General features: G+C 39.2%; 1 protein-coding gene across 1 annotated transcript in view; it reads right to left on the reverse strand.

The window, feature by feature from the left end:
- Positions 1-1,211: 1,211 nt before the first annotated feature.
- CNTNAP3C (contactin associated protein family member 3C) overlaps positions 1,212-18,644 on the reverse strand; it is a 24,432-nt gene continuing 6,999 nt past the window's right edge. The window contains exons 4-7 of the mRNA XM_031554310.1: positions 14,071-14,235; positions 6,263-6,466; positions 4,690-4,874; positions 1,212-1,439 (exon numbers count right to left, since the gene is read on the reverse strand). Of these exons, the coding sequence (XP_031410170.1) occupies positions 1,227-1,439; positions 4,690-4,874; positions 6,263-6,466; positions 14,071-14,235 (767 nt within the window). The 3' untranslated portion in view covers positions 1,212-1,226. The remainder of the gene's footprint in view (positions 1,440-4,689; positions 4,875-6,262; positions 6,467-14,070; positions 14,236-18,644) is intronic.

The raw sequence follows: 18,644 nt of genomic DNA on the forward strand, positions 1-18,644 counted from the left end.
TATTGTGACTTTAATTGCTTAGGGCTCTGACATGCCTAGACAGTACCCAAAAGAGAAAAAGTACACTCAAAGTTTTTCTTTTCCCCTTTATGAAAGCCTTCAGATTACCCACCTGGCAAAAAAACCAACCAGCTATTTAATGACCTAAGAAACAGGCCAAGTCTCTTTTCTCCCCTTCGAAAGTAAGCTGAAAGGCAGAGCAATTTAACGCAGTTCGTAAGATTTATACCTTAGAGTCCTGAGTCAGAACAATCAAACTTGAGTTATTAAAGAAAAGTCTCTCAAGTCTCATGCTAGGGGAGCATCCTGAGACAATCTTAACAGCCAGCAATGTGATGCAGGACTTCTTACCTATCCACGTTCTGTTTTCCGTTTCCTTGTGTATTCAGTCTAGCCCTAGGCAGGGAAAGTGAGCAAGGTAAGGATTTCTCTTGGACTTCTGGTTTGCTTTGTTGCAGCTTCAATCTGTTCATACACCTTACTACAAACCAGAAAATGTAATGAAAGCCAGAAGTACTTTTGATTCAGTATTCTCCAATTATCTAAAGGTTTGATTGCAAACATGGTGAAGGAGTAAGGATTAAGCAAAACAAAGATCTGAATTATTTAATATTTCTTAACACTGCACAAGAGCGTACTGCTTTCTGTAATTACAATATAAAAGGTAGTTTATTTTGCTTATGTTATACTTAAATAAATTTGTAACTTCGGACACTAGGTGAGAGTTCCTTGTATACCTTATCTTAGCAGCCTGGATATGACTAATTCTTTTTGCTTTAGCTCTGCTCTCTCACATTTAGAGACATTAGAAACAGGTGAATGGTTTTCAGAACTGTTAATAATATGTTGAATATAAGGGTCGGTATAAAGGAAAACAATAATTTGTCTCTATAATACCAGATGAAACAGCAGAATAAAACTTCACTTCTAGTGTACACAATAGAGATGGGGAATGGCTCAGAAAATAAGATTTTATCTGAGTTATTCAGACAAAAAACTCTGTTACCTCTCATGCCATCAGAAAGATATGTTTTCATCTTGCAGAAGAAAGTAAAAAGTTTTTCCAAACAAATTCTAATATACTTGCAAAGTCAGAGAAACTTATTAATTTAAACATGTATCTTTTAATATGTCCCACCATAGAAGTCAGAGCTAGCTGATGCTAGCATCAGTAATACTATTTTAACAAAGTAAACGTGTGACAGCTATCTAAATCTGAACTCCATTCATTCAATACAGCCAGCAGCACCAACAGCGGGAAAGTAAGAAGGAAAGTAAACAACACTGTCTCTTACCACAGTATAGATCTGAGGTTTGCGCCTTTTTGCCAGGTCAATTATATTGACTCCATTGTAATAAAGGTTCTCAATGCAGCCATGGAAGTTTTTCCTCTGAAAGGTTCCTGGTTTCCCTGGGACAGGAATGCCTCCAAAACTGAGCTTTTGGAAAGAACAAGAGCAGCATTTAGTTACCACACTGAAAGCTCCATACAGCCAATTGGGTTATTATCTCAGAGACAAATCATGTTTACAGCATCACATCTGAACACGGAGTAGAGCACATGCTGCCCAGCATGGGAATTACAGACAGCGTAGCATTACAGCTGCTCGAGAGCCGCAGAGAGCTCTCTCATTTGCAAAAGGCTTTCATGTGCCATTATGCACCACCTCATCAACCAGTCCTCCCCCAGGAACACTCAGAGTCCAACCCGCGGCCCTTCTGACCAGGAGACTGAGCAGCAAAGCACAGCAGCCAGGAAACACTGCTGGAGCAATAGGGAAATAAAATTCCCACAGTGCAATAGAAGTACCTGTGAACTGCAGTCACACCTTTCCACCCACCAAGTATTTGAACAGTTCTGGCTTCAGCCAGCGGAGGGAAGTATCACACTCATAGACTACCCCATGTACATCTTGCAAATGTTTTGCCTCAAATTTCACTGTGGTTTGGGCTTGCACACAGTATTTGAGAGTGAGCAGTATAGTGGAAAAGTACTGCAGGTTATACATTTAAACAAAAGTTAAGATTTTCTATTTTTTAAGTACTGGAATATGTTAGTATTACACAGATAACAACTAATCACTTTAGAGGAGGGCTAAAACAGAGAAAGTAAGACAAAGCTTTCAAAATCCTTGGAACACAATCCCATTATGCTCCTAAAGAACATTAAAAATAATTATTTGCACTATTTGTGAATCTATAATCGTGATCATTCATATATTGAACACAATTTGACTTCCCGCGCCAAATTGGGCATCACTCAGAATGTTGCCCTTTAACACAACACCAACTCCAAGCTAAAACTTCTGTTAAGTGTATTTCCATTTTCCAGACACACAGCTCATATCTAATTAGCTTTTTTCACAAAATCTTCTTGGCTATGCCTCTCATTTTTTTTTCTCGTTTGTTTTTCTTTCTTTTTTTTTTTCCCCTCATTTTCCTCTTGCAGGAAGCAGCTTCATAACTGATACAATGCAAGAGAGGATTCTGCAGCCCCCACACTTCTCAGTGTTTTCAGCATGTTGGGAGCTATGCTCCAAACCTGCTGTATCGATTGCAGCACAAACAAGCAGTGCTGTGAGGCACCAAAGACACTGATGGCTGCTGGAACCTGGTCAGCCTTATTCCTCAGTTGCTACTCCTAATGCCTCAGCTCATTATTACAAAAGTAAGGGGAAATTTGGGGATTATTTTTCCTCCCACTCCATCTAGCAAGCCAGGACACATAAGCATATTAAATCTCCCTGGATAACCTTGAAAGCACTTCTTTGAAAACAAGTCCTTAATGAACTTGTGCCTCAGTTGTATTAATTGATAATTTTACAGAAATAAAGAGTGAACAGACAGCTACTTTGCATCACTTGCAAATTTGTTATTGGCATGAGGGTCTACGTGGTAGCAATGTTTTTTTTTCCAGAGAGAAACATTAGTTCTTTCTTAAAGCACCATACTTTCCTTCTTTCATGTTCTGTTCTTTCCATCTGCTGTTTAGAGACTCCACACTGGGTTTCAAAACCAGAAGAAAAATCAATATTAATTATACCAGTGCATTATAAAGAAAACTGTTTTCTTTGTGATTGGTAATAATTTTAATTACCAAACTAATGGGTTTATTACCCTCAGTAAGGCCTTTAATCCCCAAAGTGTGCTGAGATAAACTTTCATTAGAATATATTGGTGTCATGTTCAATTGAAAGACCATTTCTGTGCAAATAGAAGAAAACACCTTGTATAAAATACTGAGCACCAGGGGTCAGGACTGAGTGCCACAGAGGTCAGTGCTGACATGCTGATTTATTTCTGCTGAATATCTTCACTATGCTTCCCATTTCAGAACATCTGGAAAAATGTTCTGCCAATTACATTGGAGCCTGAGTTTTCCCTAGTTGGCATCAATCTTGCAAAAGAAAGCAAGAAATTTTATGGTTTCAGAATTAGCTGATGACTCAATTGCTTGGTCTTCCCAACTTCACCTTAAAAGCAGATACAGCTTTGACTCTGGTTAGTGTTGTCTGTAGCTGTTCCAAAATCTTACTGCCCAAATGGTTAGTTAACAGAGATGGGTACCACTTTCCTCACTATGCTTTGTGAAATGCAAGGAGGGGAAATTCAGCTGAAACATGAGAGGAGCAGAGAGCAGGCACCTGCCACTGCCAAGCCATCCACGTTTGTCACTAACATGCACTGGGAATTGATCCTTTGAAGAGAAATGAATTCAAAGTCAGAGAGGAAGCTTCTGGTCTCGGAGAAATGAACCATGACACCTCAACAGATCCAGGCAGGGTGATGGCTCTGACTGTGCAAGCATGACCTCATGCCTTGTGGGCTAACAAAACTTAGTAGACAAGCACACGGGGATAAAAATGAACATGTATAATTTGCAAGTAGGTGTGTGTAAGTGGAAAGAACAAAATAAGAACTGTCTTGCATATAGATACGAGGTAGATATAAGAGCGTTGCTGTTTTTTATTTTCTAGTTATTTTTCACAATGAGCCATAAGCACTGAATTGCTGTTCTCTGCCACACTTTGGCCTCATCACAAAGGAATACATCTGACTGGGTTTGATTGGAAGGAAGGATGTTTCTTCTGCTCACCAGTATGTTCAGAATCACACCCCTAGATGTGAAGGGACCTGGGTCACAGCCAGACCTTTCAACTGCTTTTGTCGGAGCCCTGCCCTTCTACAAGGAAAGGGGTAATCTCTACCTGCTCATCTCTACACAGAATCATTTGAATATGGTGATAGCTGGATAAGCACAGCTCAGAGCTGGAATTCCCCTCATCGTGGCAATCAGATACAAGATGCAGGGATATTGCTCAACGGTCCCATTAAAATAATATTGGAGATGGTGTCACAGAACCTCTTCCTGCATACAAGAGTGCTCCCTGGAGATTTGGCCAGAACCCAGATCCCCACCAAGGTAGGTATACAGATTTAGATCTCGCTTACATTTAATATAATCATAATCCAGTATGTATTTGCCAACAGACTGGTTATTTACTAAGTCACATGTAGAATTGCACTAACATACTTTATGCTTGCTAACAGAGCTTTCTGGGAAGGAAACTTTAAATAAAGATCTCTGCTGGAAAGAAACAGCTTTGTTGAGTGGATGTTTTTCATCACATTCATTTTATGCTAGTTCAGCCTCATCTCCCAGATTTTCATTAAAAGGGTTTCACACACCTCGTAATCAATATCTAAGTGATCCGAGTCCCCCTTCGTTCGAAAATGCTGAGTATGCTTGTCCACTGTGAAGTTCACCTGCTTGTTGAAGCGCTCTATGAGAACTGAGTGCCAGTGTTGGTCATCCAGGAGGCTGCCCAGGGTGATAGATGTGTGGCTGTTAGTGAAGTGCAGGTTGGAGTCCCCTGAAGGGGAAGAAACAGGCGTAAGACACCAGGGTAACCTCAATGCCCTTATCTAAAGAATTAGGGCTCAAGATGAGCTCATGTACTACTGAAAACAAACCAGATCCCTGTCCAGAAACAGATCTTTCACAAAGCATTCTAAGGTTCTTTGGGCCTCTCATTTATACCTGTATGTACACACACATTTCCTTCCTTTGTGTCTTAAGAGCTCCCTTTCTGCAGCACTAAAATCTGCTGCCTATTCACACAAAAAAGCTACTGCTGATGTTTCAGTTCCAGCTATGTGTTTTTCTCATATTTTAATGATAATATTGCATCTGACTATTTTTGGAGGAAAAACAAGCAATATAATCACAAATCAGTGGAGCAACGTGAATGCAAGGGTTTCATTTAGTTCAAAAAGATTCTTAAACCCATTCTAAATCTCCAAGTTTAGATCAAGAATCATAAAAATATTTAGGCCCTACCTCACTGATTTGTAGCACTCTTCTGTATTCTGACTGGCTGTATGTCTAAACACTTAAATCAGAGGGTCTGAAAAGGAGTATGTGTCCTTTTTTATATCCCAGCAGAATAGAAAGAAGACATGCTCCAAAACTGTCAATCAAGATGCAAGCACACTGAAGAACACACATCAAAATCCTTGTCCGTGGCACATGAATGCACACAGAGAATATGAAATGGCTAAAATCTGTAGATTTGGGGCTACTGCTGAAAGAAAACAACTCTTATCTGAGATGACGCATTCACAGAGTCTCTCCCAAGGAAGTAGTAACAATATATTTAACTATACCTTATTCTTATCCCAGCATGAAACATTTGGGAGCAGAGGACAAATCAGTATGAGAAATGTGAGTCAGCAGGGACTGCTGAGGCAATAACCATGGCTCTCCCACAACTGAAGCTAATGAAGATTTTGCAATAAGGCTAGAGGATAGAGATTGATCACTCCTACTTACAGTAGCACCTAACATCATCAAAGTGCTTTAGTACATTCACCAGGAAAAAGCAAACACTCTTCTACAAAGAAAAACTAATCCAGTCTTTCATCTGCCCCTGCAACCCAACATGATCACATGGTGATAGTCTTCCAGATATTCACAGTGCTCAACAGCAACCACCTCTAGAAACAATGCAATATCCAAGTACACTGTATTTTGATCAAAGAAATCTCATTTCATTTCTGTATTCTCTGCAAAGTTATGATTACAGAACAGAAAAAAGAGACAAATCCTTTGAACCCCAAGCCATAGAATCACTACTGATCTGAGCTGAAGTTTCCAGCTGGTGCTTAACATAACAAAAACAAAAAACAAACAAAAAAAAAAACAACCTAAGACTATCCTTGTTAGAGTAATATGTGAACCAGCAAGCTTAATTGCCCTCACCCAGGTTGATGTGCAAGGAGAGCTTCCCCTTCTGCAGTTCCAGGGTAATATAATCTCCACGTTGTCCTTCTCCGTGGAATAAGACTCCATCCTCCTGCATGCTCTTGAACTTTAAGGAAACCACATCTTTGAACGTGCTCATAAGCTTCTGATTGAACCTGTAGAGGAGGGAACTTCTGCCATCGAAGTCTGCAATATCTGACTCTGGAGAAAAGAAGATGACAAAATGAAGAGGAGAGACAGCATCAGGAGAGGGACCAAAACATTTCAGGATTGTTTCAATTACTGCTTGGAGCTTGGTATTCTCAGAAGTGTAAATCCACAGGACATACATAGCAGCTGTGCAACCCTGAAATCATACCACATTTAATCCATTTATAAGCCCTCTTGCTGTTTGAGAGAAAGGGAAACACTATAAAAAAAAAAAAACAGAAGTACTCTGCATCTTTCCTCCTCCTTCTCATATAAATTTTGTTTTGTCACTTAATTTTTTAAAACAAACCTTCCTTTAGATTCAGATCTCCAGAGCATTCCTTGTCACATTTGTTGTTTGTCTCTTAAACACACCCAGGATATTATTCATTACTTTGAGCTACTTGAGCTCTCACTCAAGGTTTTGTACCTTCAGAAATGCCTGGTGAGATGTTTTTGCACAGCCATATCTGCATCTAACTTTGCATCCAAATAAGCACCATCTTAGCCTCTAGGGTTGGCTGCATGTTCGTGATGGACATTTATCAACCACGTTTCTGCATGCAAATTGAGTACACTGGCAGAACTGTTCAAATATAAATTCAAAAAACTTTTGAAGGGATTTCATGGGAACTGAGCATCTAAACTGATTACACACCTTTGAAAATCCTACTTAAAAACATACTTCCCTCTTCAGACAGCCTCTAAAACCCAATCACAGTGATGGGAAACAAGCTATCAGTTCTTCAATTCCAATAAATATTTCCTTCAGCACAGAAAAATGCAATACTCTCTTTGCATAACAAAGTGGTATTTTAAGTAAAATACATTTCTGGAAAATTTTGTTTTATTTTTCGCTATATATACCCCAAAAAATTTGAGGTACTTTTAAATTAGGCATCATAGTGAAATTTGACTGATGTACACAAGGACTGCTCCAAAACTAATGCCTCCTGTTTTATTACATTGGTCCACAACATCAGAGGCTGATGTTGCTGATATGGCAGAAGAGATTGAACCTCCCCTACTATATTCTTATTACATCTTACTGATGTTCAACAGACAGCAGCAACAGGTCAGTTCCTTCTGACGTGGAAGTGCATATGAAGCAAAGGTACATCACTAAATTCCTCCAAAATGGCACCCACTAACATTCCTTAATGCTTGCTGAGCGTTTATGGAGACCAAATAATAGATGTTAGCAAGGTGAAAATTGGACTGTACGGCCAACATTTTTCTAGCAATGAGGTTGTTACAGCAACTGTAAAACAGTTGGTCACGTCTGCTAGTGCACATTTTTACATGGATGGCATGCAATCTCTTGATCATCGTTGATAAAAATGCATAGCTAATGGTTGTGACTATGTTGAAAGATAGTTACAACAGTGTTTAGTAACTGAGAATTTCCTCTATTAAATAGTGTTATTGTGCTCTTTGTATCCACTGTAGTCTCCATGGAAATAAATAGAAAGCATTCCTCTCTGAACAGCCTACATAAATTCAGTTCTAGGTCTATCCAAATCTAATTTGGCACAAATTACAAACAAAATATCTACTTGTAAATTATAAATTTGTAAATTCTGTAAATTAGGTTTTTCTTTGTTAAGAAAAATCTTAAAGAACATTGGAAGAAAAAAAATCTGAACAAGCATTTACCATGCTACAAAACTACTGGGATACACGTATAAACACAAAGAATATCTTTGCAGTAACAGAGAAGAAAGAGTAAAGGCTATCTTTGTTTGCAAATCACATTTTAATGATAATCTAAAGCAATTGTTTTTTCATTTTCTTTTAAAAATAACTTAAAGGTCCACGTGTAAAACAATCAAGACTTCCAGGTCAGCAACTGTATTAAAGATGTTGGTTTTAAGTCTTTTAAGCTCCTTTGAGAGTTCTTCAACTCCTTGGGGTTTAATGGTACTTTCATTTTTCTCTCTTTTAAAAAACAGAAGTAATGGTTTGCTTTGGGTTGGGATTTTTTTTTTTCATTTTTCTTCTTTTTTATATTTTAAACCTGACTAACACGTAAAGAGGTTTGTATTTAAAATCTTAACTCTAAGCTACAACGTAACACAATTTCTAGAACAGTTCTGACCTCAACATTTACAAAGCACAGTACAACAGGAAACCTGATTCTGATAAGTGCTCCTTCACTCATTATCAGTTGTGAAGACACTAGCCCACAAATAACCCAGAATAAAATGTGAACACGTCAAATATATGCTAATATTGACGTCCAGAATTCATTTGTGGCAGTTTATATGACAACAATTAATTGTCTTCCCATAACAAACTGGAAGATCCAGCACTATTCTAGTAGCCATTGCAGAAAACTAGCCTGTTTGTATTTATTTAGAACACGTGTATGTTTGCAACTCACCTGTAGAAGACAAGGATAAGAAATGTTATAAGTCTAAGTAAATTTACAGAAATAAAAAACTAAAACATAACACGTGCTTTCATTCTGCACTGCATGCTGGTTTTCTGGTGCTCACTGAAGAGAGACTTTATTCAGTCTTCATATGCTTCCTGTGTTTCAATTTGCTTTCCCAAAACAGATGCAAACATTAAAATTGCTTAGGGGTGGGTGGAAAAAAGTCAGTTGAAGCTGAATTATCAGGTTAATTCAGCACTAAAAATAAAAATAAAGAATAAAAAAAATAAATAAAACTACAGGATCAAAGGGCTCAATCTGCGGGACTGATGACTGATCTGACGCTGGCAGATGACAGACTGAAAACAAAGTGAGAGAATGGAGTTTACTTATGCAGGAATGAACAAGAAAGCAGAAGATACATTGTTTTTCTTACAAAGACCCTCCTCTAGTGATTTTGGAAAAAAGTAACTAGTTACTCAGCAAAGTTACTTCTCAATATGAAAATATCCTCTAAGAACTGGTGCAATTTGAGATAAAAACTCTTACTCTTGCACCTGTATCAATGAGCAGAAGCCTTGGCTCCCTGTGGGAGGTAGGAACTCTATTCTCCATGTGAACAGATGTCCTGCTGGCTGGCCAGGCCTTGCTGGCTTCAGGACGTCTGAAGCAATACAATCTCCTGCTCCACAGCTCTCTCAATCGTGTATCCCAAGGGAAAAATGTGGATGAGCACCTCAAAGGTGACTGTTATGCTGGCAGCTTTGTTTCTATCACAAATCTGTCTGTTGGTAAGTACTCCTTTGGGTATTTGTCTTAGGCTGGGTTAATGCCTCTCACACAGGATGTGACTTTCTGTGTTCTTTTTTTCGTCTTGTCAGAAGACGAAGGAGAAAATGGAAGAAGGCAAGGGGGTGGGGAGGGAAAGAGAAAGAGGGGGGGGAAAAGGAAAAAAAAAAAAAAAAAAGATCAAGCAAAAGTATCATTTCATCGAGAACACAATATCAGATTGTATTCCCTGAAGCAACGAGAGCAAAAGATGAGAAATCAGAGTGCTGAACTGCAAATGAAAATTCATCTCTCAAAGGCAGAAGATACCCTATTCTCAGACCCTATCATTGTTTCTCCTGTGATTTCCCAGCCTGTTAACTGAACATATCCTGATCCTGCCGATGCATTTTGGGCCTTTAACTAGTTATAGAATACGATCAGCATCTTCAATGCAACTATAAATCTTATTCTATAAGAGCAATTGTGTCAGCAGATTTTCTCCTCTGTGCTAATCTAACAAGACTATTCCCAAGTATAAAGATAGACCCATTCCCTCCACCATCCAAAGCAATTGGTTTGCCATTTGTCTGAACACCGCCTCTGTGGCAACTCCAGTTATCTGTTGCAATCACACTGCTTCTGGATTCCTCACTGAAAATGGCCAGTGAGAGCATACACACACCTCTTAATGGAAATTTTCATTTAACACATCATATATTATGTTTTCTGAACAGAAAGCGTCACTGTATACTTTTTGAGATCATCTTGCTCCTATTTCAGTATCTATTTTGAGGATAGAACTTTTGCAGGAATTTCAAATAAATGCAATTATATTTCATTGAAATATAAAGTTTGTCTGAGAAAGAAAACATCAATATGTACACTTCCTCTGTGAATTCCAGTCTATCTGACAGCCTTATGATTTTTTTCCCTAAGGAGCTTTGATCCATATCTGATAAGGTCAAGATACTCATCTGCTTGAGACAGCTTTGCTGGTAAATGCTTCTATGTTCCAAATAAACACTGTGGACTGGTAGCCAGTTAGAGAGAGAAAGGGAAGAAACAGGAAGAAATGAGAAAAAACTGAAAGTACTTTTGTTTGCTAGAAGAGTGTTTGGGATAAATTCATAACAGTAAATGACCTATTATCAGGAGTAATAAACAACAGTGAATGCCAGACATTCCATGCTGACAGCAGTAAATTGCAGTCACATGGTAAACTACCCACTTTGGCATCCTGTGTATATTGTACTTAATCTCTAATATGACTCTTCAATATTTTTTATTTGTTACTGTGGCCTGGTAGAGATCTTGGAGACCAACAAGGCCTGACGGATGCCTTCCATCTGCCCCCTACTAAGCAGACAACATTGAAAGCTGCATTTGCCAAAAGTTAGCACAAGGTTGTGTTCCTGGGGCCTTTTCAGCAGAGAACAGTCACGCTCCAAATATGAGAGGTCAGAGCCTTGCACAGGCACAAAGGTGTCACATTTACTGAGATCTGCCATCACAAAAATCCTTAAGCAGCAGCAAAACCACAAAATCTTCCTGCAGCTGCCATCTTACACTCAAATATACTAGGTTAAAAAGGAGCTGATGTGATTGGAGAGCATACAAAGGGCCACAGGCTATTTTGCACTCCTTGGTGTACTACTGAGGTGCTCAGCTGCATATTTGGCATTAGTCCCAAGATTTTTAACAGATGTGCAGCAGCTCATTAAATTCAGATGGCCTAAGCTGTCAGTATCCTCAAACTTTTGTTTAAGTCATTCAAAGAATGCTGCCACTTGCACAAAAAGGACTTCCAGCTTGCCTGCAAATAATTGCTTTTACAATTTTCTGCCTAGGATATCAGTATAATGCAATGCTGTTTTCAGACCAGGTACCATACACTAGGGGCAAAAGTTGCTTGAAAGGTGGAATAGACAGCCAAAGGTCCAGAGCCATCTGAATTTTAGCCTGCTACCAGTACAACTCAGTGGTTGCACGTGAATATTTGTGCAAGATCTGGCTCATCTGTGTTCCTCATGCACATTTTCTGTTTTTCTTATGCTTCACAACTTTATCCAAAGCAAACATGCCACTGAAAATACTTTTTTCAACTTCGGTGGACTTAATAGCAAATACTCTGGGTTTGTTTACATATTGAAGCCTTAACAGCATTCCAACAGTGTAAAGAGGATTGGGCATCAATAGGAATTAGATTCTTATCGATGAACTTATATCAGTTTAAGCTTTTGGTACTTGAAGGTGATAATAATGCTGTTCCTACTCCCAGCCTCACATCCCTTCTTTCATATACACAGACACTTGCATAAAGGGTCATCTCATAGACACGCTGTATATTTGGTCCATTCATTCTCCCTTAAGCTCCACTTTCTTCCTGGTTTGTGACTACGCTGTATCCAGTGGTTCTTTGTCATTTCTTTTATTATTTTTTTTTCCCCAATTATTACTGCATTTCCCATCCCTGAACTGAACACAGTGGATGAGCCTGTGTATTATCAAGCAATACAAAATGCACTTGTAGGGGTTCACCAGCTCAAGATCTGCTGTAGACATTCCATCAGTTTAAGAGTAAATATGACATTTTATAAGTGATCATACATCTTTGTACAGTGCTGGAATGCCTGGCTTTAGGAGTAGGCAAGACCATGAAACTATATGAACAAAACTTGTAGACAGGAATTGCTTGGCATACAAAATTTGCTGAATAGAAATCTGAATGGCACATTTATATAAATGGGATGAATATTTCAACACCCTGTAAAACTTTTATGAATCCCTTTCTTTTCTGCTTCACTTCAACCTCATACCTTAATTTTCCACAACCATTTTTATTCCCTGTTAACCACAGGGTACAGGATGAAGATGAAGACTTAGATGATATCAGCATAAAGAAACAGTCAGCAAGTCACTCTGAAGTTTTCTTCATATCATAGAAGATGCAACCACAGTCTGACATGGATGTAGTGCCCATATAGCATTTCACATGGAGCAACACCAAAATGCTTTCAGCTAAAAAAATTTCAAGTTTCAGTTCCAGTCTCATTTGCTGCAAGACTATTTGGACTACACTCTTCGTGGCATAGATTTGATCATAATAATGGAAAAAAGCTTCTTGAAAACAGATAAGTTGTTTTGGAATGATGACATCAAGGGCAGTTAGTTTTTATTTATATGTAAGTTTTCAGTTTCCAGGTTCACTGATGTGGCTGGAAAAATGTATCTTACATAAGCAGCAGTCTGTCTAGAACAGGACATTGCAGGTCACTATGTAATGAATAGTTTATAATGTCTACGTATCAAAGTAGGTGGAGAGAGAGCATCTAAAAAAAGCTGAATGAGGCTTTTGGATCTACACACAGATAACAAGGACCTTAAGGTGAAACCATGTGCACTGGTTTCAAGATCTGAGTGTACACTGTTCAAGGAGATCATGTCAACCAAAACTTTTAAGACACTCCGCTCTTCACCCTGCTGATACAAATTCAAAAAGTCTCCCAGACAGCTTTCCCGCTTTTTATCTTACAACTCCTTTTCTGCACATATGAGCAGCAGATGAGGACTAAATCTAAATGGGCAGAGGTAGAATTACATTAGCGTCACATAATGGTAAGCTGTTCCACATCACATCAAATTTACTGGCCAAATGGCTGTTAATCCTCTGAGCTTCCCAGTCAAACATTGCCTGTCTCCAGAAGTCTCTATGCACTACAAAGTCATATTTGACCACAACAGAAATAAACCCACAACCACCTAAGGAACAAATACTGGAACTGTGTTTCCTCACTTGGGGTCTTGTCTGAATTTGTGCCTGAGAGCAACGCTGGGCCTTTTTCTTTACTTTCATACGCTAACATGGTCATACGTCATACATTTGCACCACCCAGAAATAGTTGTGTGGCTGAAATGCCTGGAAGTAACAGTGTTTATAAACTGCTCCCATGACAATGTGCTGCAGATGGTGCCTTAGAAGGTCATCACCGTGTCTCGAAGAAAATACCATGCAAAAACTGTAAAGCAGCAGATAAGTTCTCTTGTCTCTAGGGTTATAAAATCATCAGTCTCAAACAGAAACACTAGCTGCACAAGCTCAGCACTTTCCTCAACAATTAGATAATTTGCCTTTAAAAAAATATAAATAAATCATCACACGCAAAAAATACCCTTAAGGAGATGACAGTGACATTCCTAAATAAAACACTACACAAACCTCCACAGAAGTAGGAGGTGAGGCATGAGGTTTCATAGCACCACACTGCTTTACTCATCTCTGGCAAAGCTTTACCAGCAGAGCTAGATAGGAGTACATCCCCATACAGAAAGACAAGCACTATTACTGAAGGAAAAGTTATATATTTCACATTACATTTTAACTCATTCCTTGCTGGATTCCTACTGAAGTATTGACACCGCCAACAAAAGCTTCTTAAAAAAAAACACGAGATAAGAGTTAGCCACTTACTATAAGAGCAACCGAAGACCTCCACTCTCAGCCCTATGTGACCACCAACATTCCACTTCAGAGGGATGAAGCGCAAGAAGCGAGCTTTCATGGAGTACAGGAGTTTGTGGTGAACCACGCTGTCAGCATTGCTGTTCCCTGTGAAAACCTGGAAGGACAGAGAGCCTTGGTGAAACATTTAACATTGAATTTGAAATTCAATTTGGAAGGATGTGAACAACTTTGTAATTTTTATTCTAAAAAATTGCTTAGAAGAAAACTTAGCAATGAATTTAAATAATTCTAAGTTCTGTGCATCTTTTGCAGACAGTAAAGAGGGACATGAGAGCACACAAGGTGCCTCAGCAGGACTTGGGGGGACACATACAGGGTGTTACGAAAGCAAGTTGTGGAAGCGGACATTATGGAAGATGTTGCACTATTTCCCCAGGCTCAAGATATTCTTCACAATGCTCCACCAGTCTCTAACATAAATCACAGTCCCTTCAGTACAGTGAGGGACAGGGCTCAGATTAGTGCTTGGTGCATTCAGGTTAGCAGAAAGAGGTGGCCATGAGACACTGTGGTTGGTCAGAGACCGGCAAGAACAGCACTGCAAATGCAGGACGAGATGAAAGCCTGAGTCAGGACACGTGAGAGTTTTGACAGTTTGCACTCAAGAAAATTTAAGCTTGCAAACTGTAATAATTTTTTTCTTGCCTGTTTGATTAATTGCCTGTAACTGCAAGACAGAATTAATGGCCCTACTCAGAATTAACATTTAATAAAAGGAAACTTTCCAGTTAAATTTCTACTCAAATACAAATATTCATTTTTTTCCCACAAATGCTATTAGAAATGGAGTAAAACCTCTATTTTAAAGTTTTTGTTTTAGTAAACCCAGTAAGACATTGTTTCATTAGATCTACATTCAAAAAAAAAAGTTTTCTTGAACATTTATAAGGCAGAATGCTTTGAAACTTTATCATGCTCTTTTCATTTCATCTTAAAAACTCTGAAATAAGAAAAGTCTCTTTTATGTACTAAGCTTTATTTTCCAGTCATGACTGCAAAAGATAGCACATACCTCCATTGCTAAAACATGCTTAGCAAGCACCTTTCATTGCTGGTATTACTTGCCTTTGAAGACCAACAATCCTAGCGAAATCACCACCACAACACCAGGTACTTTAATGAAGGGAAGAGGAACATGTGATTTGTAAAATTATTTTTATTAGGAGCTTATGAGGTTGAAAAAGGTACATAATTCTGCTACCTAAGTCCAACTGTCTCCCAAGTCATTTCCTATCTCTTATTTTTTCTATGCACCAGATCATGTTTTAAACAAAGATTAGATTGTTATTGGTTGCTGATGGTTGACAAATCTCTTTCATATTCAGCCGTATTGTATGAGGGCTGCTCCAAAAGTAATGTCTCCTATTTTATTATATTGGCCCACAACATCAGAGGTGGATGTTGGAGGTATGGCAGTAGATGTTGAACTGTTCCACCAATAGTCTGTTACATTTTGATGCTGTGTGAGACTGTGGTAGAGGGGCAGTCTGACACAATGGGATCTGACATGAAAGCGCGTGTGAAGCAAAGGGAGGTCACTGAATTCCTCCACATGGAAAAAATGGCTCCCACTGACATTCATCAACAATCATTAAACATTTATGGAGACCAAACAGTGGATGCAGCACAGTGAGGCAGTGGGTGATGTCTTTCAGTAGAGGCAACAGTGACATGAAAGGCAAGCCATATTCCAGACAGCCATGTACAGCTGTCACACCACAAAATGCAGTTTCTTGTTCATCACTGGTGAAACCACGTAGCTAATGAGTGGTGACTATGTTGAAAAATAGTGTTTTGTAGGTGAGAATTTGCTATTTCAAATTGTATTATTGTGAACTTCATATTTATTGTAATTTCCTTGCAAAAAATAAGAGACATTACTTTCGGAACAACAAATGTATAATTAAGACTATCTGGATGGGGATACTTAATTCAGTGTTATCCACAAATGACAGTTTAGCAAGCATCAGATACATTTTGAGGAGTGCCACAAGTAGCACTTCAAGACGTTCAGGGTTTCTGCTTTCTGTATGGGAGCCCAATTCAAATTCCAGCAGAGATAATTTCAGAGGGTTTTTTTCCTGTATATTTCAAGTGAAATGATCTTGTTCTTCTCAGTAATGAAACTGTCAACAGAAAATAAGCCTCACAGTTGGAGCTGTGGCAGCACTCACATTTTTATTATTACATTCATGGATATACAAGGTGGTCGAAGGGGAGTGTTTGTATGTTTAGAAAGCTCATCACCTGAAATCCTGTGATTATGTAAAAATTTCATCTTTCATAGGATGAAAAAGAAGAATGGAAAAACACAAAAAAAGTTGAAGCAAAAATTTGAGTCTTACCAGTTGTGGGAAAAAAAGCTGAAAACGTAATAACTAGAATGCAAGTGAGAGGTGAAAATTAAGAGACAAAAGAAAAAGCACATCTCAGTACAGCAATACTGTGAAACAATTTCAGAGTCTGTGATTTCTTCTCATAATACTCTAATACACAGAGCTATCAGTAGAGCACATTGCATCATAGGCCACAAGGTAGTCATTTTCAGATTTATATGAAAAACAAACATTGTGGGAGACCGTGCTGAAAAACACCACACCTCTAGAAATATTTAAGTAATGGTAGCTAGGTGAAATTTGTGCACATGGCTGTGCTCTGAACAGTGCACACATTTCTGCTTGTGAAGCCAGTGGGAATGCAGCCTCCTGACACACACAAACACTTCATGGTGTTCAGTGGCCCTTCATGACCACTGGCAAATCAGGTCACAACTACCCAAAGTTGCTGCTAAGGGCACTTTTGACATCCTCCTAACAGGACAAACCTGTAATGACTTTTTTTTTCCCCTCCAAAGTTCACACAAACCAGAGATGCAACTCATGAGAGCATCATGGTGGCTCACAGCTGGTGTGCACAGCACACTCCAGGCACTGCTTTGTGTTATCAAAGGAATCTATACCTGGCACAAAGGTGAGAATCTTAGAATCATTAAGGCTGTAAAAGACCACTAAGACCATCACCAGCAATTAACTCATCTCCATCATGCCCGCTAATCATGTCCCTCAGTGTCACATCTCCACATTTCTTGAATACCTCCAGGGACAGTGACGCCTTCACCTTTCTGGGTAGCTGCTCCCAGTGCCCAACCACTCTTGTTGAGAATAAACATGCAACCTGAATTACCCGAGCACAGCTTAAAGTCATTACCTCTTGTTCCATCCCAGTTTCCTGGGAAAAGAGGCAAAAATCTTACCTCATACAACCTCCTTTCAGAGGTAGCACAGGGACATCTGTATCCTGCTGTCTATAAGGAGGCCCAGGTGCCCCTCCCCCCCCATAGGCCTAGCTCACAGGCATCCATGCCAAGATATTTCCTTCATAACACCTCAAGGAAGAGGTAGAGTAGTGAACATCAGGACTCCAACATAGTCAGAACCCAATCTGCTGCACAACTCCATAACTACCCCTCTCACACTGAAGCTGAGCTGGTAAAAACAAACCCTTCATAAAAAAAACAAGATGTCCTTATAGCAGTGTTTCTCAGGCTTCTCAGTGAAACTTGGGGAAAAAAAATCCACATCAACCTGCACCATTAACATAGTTTTGCATGCAGCCAGCACAACACTGCTTGTGGCTAACCACAGGGCATTGCTGTGCATGCCTTCAGGATTGTTTTGAATTTCACTCTCAATTCCCACTGCTCTACTGATTATCTTCCAATGTTTCGTGGACCACCTGTGGGCTGGAGACCATTGATTGAATAACACCAATTGCCTCAGATAGTCACTTGAAAACTCAGATCCACAGCTGACAGGGAAATGATCCATCCATTAAAGAAGATGAAACAAGGATGCAGCACCAGATTTCTTAGCCCTAGTGGTTCAAATATTGACTAACAGTAAACTTACTGGCTAGAATGACAGAAATACTTCTTGAGAAACAGGCTCTATAACAACCTGTTGCTGACAGGGATTAATTCACAGGAATAAAATGACAAACTAGCACAGGAAACAAAGCACTCACAGAGTTTCCCAAATGATGCAGATGCGCTGGGAAGGAACATAACACTGAAATCTGGGGTTTCTCAAAAGCCCTGTAAACTTAGCAGACTGAGGATTTACTTGGGATATTCTGGTTCTGGAATTATATGAGTCTTACAAATCAAAAAATTCCATTAGCACCAAATATTGCTACTAGCTTCCTGAAGGCACTATGTAGCCCTTTCCCTAGCACTCGCAGCTGTAAGGTTAACAGCTTACCATGAGCTGGGCTTCACCTAGGACCAAGCTTGTTTTATGGTGCCTGGCTGCATGGTGCCCCACTGTGACCAGACTGTGGCACCACAGTAATATTTTATGTGTTTTTTATGAGTCAGCAGAGGCAGGGCCCACTTGCATGAAGAGGTGACATAGTAACAGCTGCTGTGGTTTGGAGCAAGGTCTCCAGGCCATTACTTGCTTCACGAGTTATGTTGAAGAGGAATAAAAGAATTCCAGTTTAGTTTTTTGTATTATGAATTG

Source organism: Meleagris gallopavo, chromosome 7, assembly GCF_000146605.3.
Source record: "Meleagris gallopavo isolate NT-WF06-2002-E0010 breed Aviagen turkey brand Nicholas breeding stock chromosome 7, Turkey_5.1, whole genome shotgun sequence".
In the NCBI taxonomy this organism is placed as follows: Eukaryota; Metazoa; Chordata; class Aves; order Galliformes; family Phasianidae; genus Meleagris; species Meleagris gallopavo.